This window comes from Rattus norvegicus, chromosome 4 (genome assembly GCF_036323735.1).
Source record: "Rattus norvegicus strain BN/NHsdMcwi chromosome 4, GRCr8, whole genome shotgun sequence".
In the NCBI taxonomy this organism is placed as follows: domain Eukaryota; kingdom Metazoa; phylum Chordata; class Mammalia; order Rodentia; family Muridae; genus Rattus; species Rattus norvegicus.
Genome location: NC_086022.1, coordinates 157693269 through 157703595, shown reverse-complemented (window position 1 = coordinate 157703595; position 10327 = coordinate 157693269). Strand labels below are relative to the sequence as shown.

At 48.4% G+C, this 10327-nt stretch overlaps 1 protein-coding gene across 5 annotated transcripts in view; it reads left to right on the top strand.

Annotated features, from left to right (window-relative positions):
- The first annotated feature begins 5561 nt into the window (after window positions 1–5561).
- Slc2a3 (solute carrier family 2 member 3) overlaps window positions 5562–10327 on the top strand; it is a 65148-nt gene continuing 60382 nt past the window's right edge. The window contains exons 1-3 of one of the 5 annotated variants that reach the window (XM_063285612.1): window positions 6188–6330; window positions 6793–6863; window positions 9313–9390. In XM_063285612.1, coding sequence (XP_063141682.1) covers window positions 9370–9390 — 21 coding nt within the window. In that variant the 5' untranslated portion in view covers window positions 6188–6330; window positions 6793–6863; window positions 9313–9369. Of the gene's footprint in view, window positions 6103–6182; window positions 6335–6792; window positions 6880–9312; window positions 9391–10327 lie in introns of those variants that run through there. The other 4 variants (XM_006237296.5, NM_001412552.1, XM_063285613.1 and 1 more) reach the window with 4 other exon arrangements.

The following is a 10327-nucleotide window of genomic DNA, read 5'->3' as shown; positions in this document are numbered from 1 at the left end:
CTCCCAACAACCAAGACTTAGCCTGACTCTGTTACCTGCCTACGGTTCCCTTAACTGGGTTGTCTTGTCTGACCTCGGTGGGAGAGGTTGTACCTAGTCCTGCTGTGACTTGAAGTGCCAGGGTGGATTGGTACCCAAGGGGGACCTCCACCTTCTCAGAGGTGAAGGGAAGGGGGAGGAACTGTGTGAGGGAGTACTGGGAGGAGGGCTGGGGCTGGAATTGGGATGTAAAGTGAATAAATAAATGGAAAAACTCCTAAAGAAACTCATAGTTTGCTTACTAATTAAAAAATAAACAGTAACAAGGTTCCTTATGTGAAGGTGCTTGCCACTGAACCTGACAATCTAAGGACAATCCCCAGGACCCATGTGATGGAAAAGAAGTTACTCTTGCAAATTGTCCTCTGACCTCCATCCCCATATCATAAGATCCATGCACTCACACACGTCTAAATGTAATTTTTCCTAAAAAGAAACATTAGGGGAAGCAGATGTAATGGCACTTGGGAAGCAGAGGCAAGCAGATCTCTGAGTTTGAGGACAGCCTTGTCTACACAGAAAGGTCCTAACCAGCCACATCTTTCTATATGAGAGACCTTGTCTCAAAATAATTAGGGGGCCTCAGAGATGACTCAGAGGTTGAGAGCACTTGCTGCTCTTGCAGAGGTCTGGTTCATGGCAGCCACTAGCTGTGACTCTAGTGCACAATCTTGACACCCTCTTCTGGCCTTCTAGGACACCAGACATATATGTGGTGTTCATCCATACAGGGAAGTAAACACTCATACAAATCTTTAAAAAAAAAAAAAACAATCAGGGCCTGGCACTGATGGTATACACTTTTAATCCTAGCACTTAGGAGGCAAAGGCAAGTGGAACTTTGAGTTTGAGGCCAGCCTGGTCTACAAAGCAAGTTCTGGACATGCAGGGCTACACAGAGAAACCTTGTCTAGAAAAAGAGAAGGACTGGAGAGACAGCTGGGCATTTAAGAGGACTGTAAATGTAATTTTTTTATTATTTCAAGTGTTATTCCCTTTCTCGGTTTCTTGTCTATAAGCCCCCCAACCCTCTCCTTCCCCCATATGGGTATCCCCCCATTGATCCCCCTTACTGCCCCCTACCCATATTCCCCTGCACTGGGGGTCCAGCCTTGACAGGACCAAGGGCTTCCCTTTCCACTGGTGCCCAACAAGGCTATTCTCTGCTACATATGCAGTTGGAGCCCTGGGTCAGTCCATGTATAGTCTTTTGGTAGTGGTTTAGTCCCTGGAAGCTCTCGTTGGTTGGCATTGTTGTTCTTATGGGGTTGCAAGCTCCTTCAACTCTTTCAATCCTTCTCTAATTCTCCCAAAGGGGGGGGTCCTATTCTCAGTTCAGTGGTTTGCTGATAGCATTGACCTCTGTATTGGACATGCTCTGGATGTGTCTCTCAGGAGAGATCTATATCCGGTCCCTTTCAGCATGTATTTTCTAGCTTCATCAATCTTATCTAGTTTTGGTGGCTGTATATATATGGGCCGCATGTGGGGCAGGCTCTGAATGGCTGTTCCTTCAGTTTCTGTCTAAACTTTGTCTACACATCCCCTCCTATGGATATTTTTGTTCCCCCTTTTAAGAATGAGTGGGAGCATCCGCATTTTGATCATCCTTCTTCTTGAGCTTCCTGTGGTCTGTGGATTGCATCTTGGGTAGTTACAGCTTTTAGGCTAATATCCACTTATCTATGAGTGTATACCAAGTGTTTTTCTGTGATTGTGTTACCTTACTCAGGATGATTGTAAATGTAATTCTTAGAGGAGAGGCTGTCTTATGTGATTGTCCTCTTTTTTTTTCCCAAATAACTGCAGTGCATGTCTATGCCCACTCTGCCTGGTTTAGCTCCCAAATAAAGACACAGAGAGCTGGTGTTTTTCTTAACAAGACTAAGCTGGGCAGATGCTGAGCTAGTCTAACCCAACCAGGCTACCTCTACCCAGCCAAGTGCCCTGTTACTTAACTTCTGGCCTTGCCTCCGCTCCATCTAGTCCTTGTGTGTCCTTGTGGCTGCTCTCTCATTGGGACTTCATGGTGAGTCCTTCTGGTCCATCCATGCCGTCTCTCCTCCTCTGTTCTACACCCTCAGGTCTCCCTGGGACCTGCCTGACTGGAATGGGAAATCACACCTTATCCTAGTCTGCTCAGCTCATTGGCTGATCAGCTATTTATTAACCAATCAGGATGGAAAACGGTTCTTACATAACATCGAGATTAGAGATGCCTGCCCACGCCATCACCCATCCGGACTGCAGCTAGATGATGCAGCTAGTCTGGGCGTGGAAATCAGATCTGAACACACAGTGCACAGCACCCTCAACAGAGCACTTCCTGGTCTTCCAGGGGACCCAGAACTATCAGCTTACAACTGCCTTTGGGTCCACCTCTCTCCTCTGAAGGCACCCATACCCGCTCAGACACACACATACACGTAATTGTAAAAGCATAAACTTCAAAACACTGGCCCCAGTTTTCATGATAAAGGTTCACTTTTAAAAAAAAAAATAACAAAGGCCAGGCTTGTTGACACAGGCCTTTGATCCCAGCACTCAAGAGACAGAGGCAGAGACAGAGGCAGAATCTCTGTGAGTTAGAGGCCAGCCTGGTCTACAGAGCGAGTTTCAGGACAGCCAGGGCTTGTTACAGAGAAACCCCATCTTGAAAACCCATTAGTAATACTGCGTAGAATGTCTCCACTGACACACCGTAAGTCGTGGAGGACCTTGAAGTCTCAAAAAGGAGTAGAGATGAGGTAAGCAAGAAAGCCACAGCTCTATCTTGGAAGCTGTGTCCCGGATGAGCACAGTGCCTCTCTGTGGTTGATTCTCCTCAGGCTGCAGATAGGCTGTTCTGGGCATATTGAGAACTAAGATATCAGAGCATTTTCAAACAAGTGTGCACCAGCCTCCAAGACCTCAGCCTCATCATACTGTGTGTACATGGAAGTTGTGACCCCCCTGCTTTGTGGCCTCTCCTAGGGGACTGTGAGGGGAGCACCCCAAAGGGTGACACCTTAGCCTGTGAGCATGCCACTTACCTCATATTCATAGAAACTTTTAAATTTTGCCCTCTCTCCTCTCTTCCCAGGCCTTCCTCCGTGATGAAGTACCCACCATGATGCAGTACCCACCATGATGCCTGCAGTACCCACCATGATGCAGTGCCCACCATGATGCAGTACCCACCATGATGCCTGCAGTACCCACCGTGATGCAGTGCCCACCATGATGCAGTACCCACCATGATGCCTGCAGTACCCACCGTGATGCAGTGCCCACCATGATGCAGTACCCACCATGATGCAGTGCCCACCATGATGCAGTGCCCACCATGATGCAGTACCCACCATGATGCCTGCAGTGCCCACCATGATGCCTGCAGTGCCCACCATGATGCCTGCAGTGCCCACCATGATGCAGTACCCACCATGATGCCTGCAGTGCCCACCATGATGCAGTGCCCACCATGATGCAGTACCCACCATGATGCCTGCAGTACCCACCGTGATGCAGTGCCCACCATGATGCAGTACCCACCATGATGCCTGCAGTACCCACCGTGATGCAGTGCCCACCATGATGCAGTGCCCACCATGATGCAGTGCCCACCATGATGCAGTACCCACCATGATGCAGTGCCCACCATGATGCAGTACCCACCATGATGCAGTACCCACCATGATGCAGTGCCCACCATGATGCAGTACCCACCATGATGCAGTGCCCACCATGATGCCTGCAGTGCCCACCATGATGCAGTACCCACCATGATGCCTGCAGTGCCCACCATGATGCAGTACCCACCATGATGCCTGCAGTACCCACCGTGATGCCTGCAGTGCCCACCATGATGCTGTTGGTTCTCCGGTCTCTTCGGTGGTTCTTCCTGGCAGCCCACCCCCATCTCCCATCGGAGTGTCTGCTTGCTTTGCTAGTGAACTTCTGCTTGAATTGTGTCTCTTAATTCTTTCAAGAATGCAAGAACCAAGGCTATGATATGGCTCAGCAGGAAAAGACGCCTACTGCCCTGCCTGATGACTCAGTTCAATACCCCAAACCCATGTGGTATGAGGAGAAAACCAACTCCCACAAGATGTCTTCTGACCTCCACATGCACCTCCTCATAAATGTATTAATGAGAGTCAAGAGCCGGTCGGTGGTGGCACATGCCTTTAATCCCAGCACAAGGGATGTAGAAGCAGGCAGATCTCGGAGTTTGAGGCCAGCCTGGTCTAAGGATACTCAGAGAGCCTAGCCTAGCTCAAAAAAAAAAAAAAAAAAAAAAGCCAAAGTCCTTGTAACAAACATTCTAACACCTTTTTTAATTGTATGGTTTCATAGATATGTAGACCTATGTTTCGATAAATATTTCCAGTTTTCCAAACATTTTTGGGGAGGGGTCCCATTTATCTGTCTACATACCCATTAACAATGTATGGACTATATGTGGTGGTTCTGAGTTTGAGGCCAGCACTTGAGACTGAGACAGGAGGACTGCTACTAGTTCAAGGCTAGTCTGTGGTACACAGTGAGACCCTGTCCAAAAAAAAGCCAAAACCAGGGCTGGAGAGCTGGCTCAGCTGTTCAAAGTGCTTGGTGCCCTTCCAGAGTTGGGGGAGGGGGAGGGATGGAGGGATGGAGGGATGGAGGAGGGAGGAGGGAGGGAGGGAGGGAGAGAGAGAGAGAGAGAGAGAGAGAGAGAGAGAGAGAGATCTTTAAAAAAAAAAAAAAAAAGGCAAACCAAAGTTAAGTGCGGTGGACCATACTTGTTACCCTGGTATTCAGGAAGTGTTGCAGCTCTAAGGGGAAAGGCTTCTCCTACAGAAGTATTACAGATCTGCTCCTGTTTGGGGAGAAAGTTTCCCACAGAAGTGTTACATTTCTGCTCTGGCAAGGGGAGTTTTCCCACAAAAAGTGTTATGCTCTGCTTAGGAAGGTACCCTGGCAATTGGGAGCCAAGGAATGCCACCAAGTTACACTGTACAATGAACCTCACACAGATTTATTGGGAGGTGATAATCCCGGAGGGTGGCTGTCTCTGCTAGGTAGAGAAGCTACAGGGAAGTGAGCAGAAAGCAAGATTTAGCTAGGGATTATGGGGTGGGGGTGGGGCTTTCTAGGATGTAGACTTGATGGGATTTCAATTCCTGAGTTTGGGATTGGTGGGTTTTCCTGTTCACAGATTGATGGGTTTCTTTTTCTTGGCCCTTGCTTGAGCTTGAGGTCCAGGTTGTTTTTTCCTTTGGCCCTTTAATCCTACATGATGATCAGGAATTTAAGGCCAGGCCAGGTTCAACTACACAGCGATTTTGGGGCTACCCTGGGTTATATAAAGTCCCTATCTTAAAAATAAAAAAATAAAAAAGCCAAAATAATGTGTGACGGTCCTGTTCTCCCTCTCTCCTGCTTGGCATTCCTTTCTTTCCCCTCCCTTCTCCCTTGTCTCAGCCTTCCGGTGTGTGCCTACTGGCATTTAAGAGTCCCCTAGCGATGTACTCAGTTACACACCTTTGCACACGCATGTTTGTTCACTGCAATACCCCTTTTGAGAGGTGCAATTCCGACCTTTATTAAAAAAAAAAAAAAAAGACCCTGCCAGCCCCAGCTCCACACGCTCCTCAGAAGCCACGTTATCTTGCAGACTTGGCCCGCAGTCATTGCAAGCCTGGTCTTCCGCCTCCCAAACCTAGCGGTGCTGTCTGCTTGAGCGTTACCCCCACGCACCAACGGGGTATCAGACCTTTATGATACCGAAGCGCCAAACTCGCACCGGAGTCCTTTCGGAGACGAAGGGGAACACTGGGGCTGTGAAGGGGTTCCCCAGCCCCTTCCACGGAGCCCTCTCTGAGCCGTCCTAGGGGCAAAGAGGCGCGAGGGGCATCCGTATCTCTTAAAGCAGCAATGTCAACACCCTTTTAAGGGAGGCGCGGAGGATGGCGGAGCCCAAGATGTGAAGGTTTGGGGAGCTGACACGTTCGGGGACCCCAGAGTACGGCCGGTCGGTTGGTGGCCAGGTGACAAGCAGGACACAGGCGACCGGCCACCCTGGAGGGGACTTTTGCCTCCGCGGTAAGTGGAGCGTGCAGGGCGGACGCAGCGAGCAAGCGGGCGCCCGGCACGTTTTCCTCCGTCAACGGACCCTTCGGAACGGAAAGTGGGCTGGCGACGGCGCGGGGCTAACGGCTGAGACGGTGGCGGCGGTGGTGCTGTCACTCCGGCGCTACGCCCGCCCGGAGCAGAGCGGGGCTGCCAAGCGGGCGGTTGGGCGGAACTCGGCACCGGGCAGCTGCGGGGATGGTGGGTGAGAGGCGGGAAGTCGAGGTGGGTGGAGGGTGGAGGGAGGAGGGTGTTCGGAATCGCCCCTGCGGATGTCCACGGAGCATCTACCCGGTCCCAGGCCCTCGGCCAAGCACATGGCCAAGAGCCCCGCCCTCCTGGACCTCACATGTTAGACAAACCGGTAGAGCATAGATCGTAGCTGGGGAAGTCTTTGTAAGTGAGGATGGAAACCTACCGACTCGGTCACGCCGGAAGGAGCCCCCGCTGAGCTACACTCCCTCCCTTGTTAATTTTTGAGTCAGGGGCTCTCTGGCCTTGAGCTCCCCCTTGTAGCCCAGGCTGGACTGAAACTGTAGATCCTCTTGCATCAGATCCAGAGTACCTAGAACTACAGGCCTGTGCCATCAGGCATGTAAATCTTCTCAAGGGAAATGTAACTAACGGGTGAAGGAATCAGGACAGAACTGTGTGTTCCGCCAGGTGCCGGGTAGAGAAAGTGGCTTATCTGAGAGGATCTTTCTGAGAGTAACTTCACGGAGACTGAGCCTCAAGTGAGTCCAAGCAGAGGTAACTGGACCGCGGACAGGAAGGAACTGTGTTAGCCATGAAAGATGTCTGCTAGGGTCATTTGTTTTTTAAGATTTATTTATTTTAGATTATATGAGAACGTTGTCACTGTCTTCAGAAACACCAGAAGAGGGCATCAAATCCTATTACAGATGATTGTGAGCCACCCTGTTGTTGCTGGGAATGGAACTCGGGACCCTAAACCTCTGAGCCATCTCTCTGGCATGTCCACTAGGGTCTTAAGCCAGAGGAAAATTGACTTAACAAATTTGTGGGTAATTCAGTCATCAAGTGACTTACTCCCTAAGTGTTTGAGAAAGGATGAAAGGCTAACTGCCTTTCAAACTGGTCTTAGTTTCTCCCAGTTTAATCTGTAAGCATGAAGAGCTATTCTGTGAGTTAATCACTTTAACTTTTTTTTCAACAAAGTACTGGGGATTGACCACATGCTAGGCTAGTATTTCCCTACTCAACTATATCTCTACCCTACCCCCACGTAGGGGGGGAGGGTTGTGGGGGGTCTCCCTGTAACTTGTAGGATTTGGTTCCTTCCTTCACTATTGGGTTCCAGGGATCCAATTCAGGTTGTCAGGCTTAGCGGCAAGCACCCTCACCGGTGCACTGAGACAGAACCTCACTTTTAAAGAAAAGCATATTTATTTGAAGTGAAAGGCCACTGTGGGGCTGATGTTTGTTGTGCTTCTCCAAAACGAGAGTGACTCCGAAGGTGATAGGGGGTTCTCAGGAGAAAGAGAAGGGATCAGAAGAAGAGAAAAGGCAAAGAGACCTTTGTCATGGACTGTGGTGGCATCTGCCCTCAGTCCCAGCACCTGGGAAGCTAAAGCCAGATGGCTGCACAACTAGCCATGCACACCAGCTCAGCAAAAGGAGGAAGAAGAGAAGGAGGAGGAAGAAGAGGAGGAGGAAGAGAAGGAGGAGGGAGAGGAAAAGGGGGAGGAGGAGGAAGAGGAGGAGAAGGAAGAAGAGGAAGAAGAAGGGGGAGGAGGAGGAAGAGGAAGAGAAGGAGGAAGAGGAGGAGAAGGAGGAGGAGGAGGAAGAGGAGGAAGATGAGGAAGAGGAGGAGGAGTTATGGAGAGGGTGAGATGGTGTGGCCAAAGTCTCCAACCAAGCTAGTGTTTAAACTTCGCCTCAGGTCGCCTTCAAGGCCACCTGTCCATGTCAGGAGAAGGGTGGAGAAAGCAGACATGGTAATGTTGATAGCTAGCTAAGCAGGATCATGATTCTTGACTACTGTCACTCACTGAAACGGTCTGAAGGGAGGTGAGGGTAAAAGGGGACAGATGCTTTCCAATGTTCTGTTTTGTCATTGTTTCGGATACAGAGTCTCACTGTGGAGTCCTGACCGTCCTGAAACTCTCTATGTAGACCAGGCTGCCCTCCCACTCACCCTTCTCAGTGGTGGGATTAAAGGAGTGTGACACTGGCTATTTCAAATACTTTAAACCTGTTGTTGTTCACAGCTTTATTTGCAACAATTGAAAACTAGAAGCAAGGCAGATGTTCATCAATGAAAAGTGAATGGATAAATAACATATCACAGCCATGTGATAGAACACTCTAGGATTATTCTGTACTGTGGAAGTATTTCTACAAGAAAAGAGGCTAGTGAAGCAGAGCTGGGTTTGTTCGGTTTTTAAGATTTCAGTACAGTTTTAAGCAGTAGGGTTAGGAGAAAGGAGATGCACCTGAAAGTGAGTGTGGGCTCCTCACGGGAGAGGTGCCAACCACAGACCACTGGCCGGATCAGAACATCGCTAAACCCCCAAGTGTGCTGAGGGCTCCAGTTGTAGCTCTTCAAACACTAACTCCTACATGACAAAATAAGCAGTATTCTTTGTGATGGTGGAGAGATGGCTCAGTTCCCAGCACCACATGGTTCCTCACAACCATCCATTGTAACTCCAGTTCTAGATCTGATACCTTTGCACGTTCTTGTGACCTCCCTGGGCACTGACCTGCATACAGTAGAGATACAGACATGTAGGCAAGACTCATATATATATATATATATATATATATATATATATATATATATATATATAGTAACATAAGTCTAAAACAAAAGAAAAATACCACAGAATTGGTGCCAGCAAGGTCACCTAACTCACTTACTGTACATTTTGCAGATGGAGAAACTGCTAGTTGGTGACAGGTCACGACTCAAAATCTAGAGGTTATTTTTTTTTTTTTAGCACGTTCAACTGTCTTTCTTTCCTCCACCCAAGACGCTTCACTTGTTAGCCCTCCCCAGCGATTGAATAAGGATCCCGGAATTGAGTTAATCTAACATATCATTAGCATGGATAAAAAGCTCACCTCCAGTCCAGGTGATGACACACAGGCTCTTCTTTCAGGGAACCCAATTAGAGAGAGCGAGTAACCAAATAACTAACGACCGATTGCAATTTACAGGAAGCTGTGCCTTGAAAAGAAATTTGAAGAAGGATCAAATCTTGCTACGATAGAGAGATGGAGAGCAACAAACAGAACGTGAGTATCAAGATTAATATCAAGATTAATATCAGAGATTAATATCAGATTGGCATCACACTGCTGTGCAACTGTTGATAACCTCGGTGTTTGCCGTCTCCCTGAACTATTTATTTACTTATTTATTTTATTTGGTCTTGCTAATTAAAGACATATAAATGACGACAGGAGAGACCATTACTGCTTTGGCCTAGAGGAGAGACTGTTACTACTACAGCCAATAGACTTAACATGATCCCTTAACATTTTTTTTTCTTTTGGGGGTTTTGGGGAGGTCAGGGTCTTTCCTTATAGCTGTGACTGGCCTAGAACTTCCCTATGTAGGCCAGGCTAGCCTCAAACTCACAACTGCCTCTGCCTCTCAAATGCTGGGATTAAAGGTGTACACCACCATGTCCAGCCTTCCTTTCTTTGTTTCTTCTTCCTTTCCTTCTATCTATCTATCTATCTATCTATCTATCTATCTATCTATCTATCTATCTATCTATCTGTCTATCTAAGGCAGAGATTCTTATGTATCCAAGGTATGCCCCAAAGTTGCTATGCAGTCAAAACTGAACTTGAACTTTTTCTGGTCCTCCAGCCTCCACATCCAGGCTAGGCCACCATGCCTACTTGTAGGAGGGGAGTGCTAGCCATTGGACCCAGGGCTACTTACTACTGGGCAAACACTCCCCCAATGCATTTGACATTCATAGTTATTTTACTTTTAAAAATTACATCCTCGTGTGTGTTTGTGTGTGTACACACCCATGCGTGGATACCAAGGTGCCTGTGTGGGGGAGTCGTCATCTGGCATCGTGGCAGGTCCCTTTACCTTCTGAGCCACCTCGCTGGCCCACTTCATAGTTTCAGTATGTGGGTTGTTTTTTTTTTTTCTTTTCTTTTTTTTTGGAGCTGGGGACCGAACCCAGGGCCTTGGGCTTGCTAGGCAAGT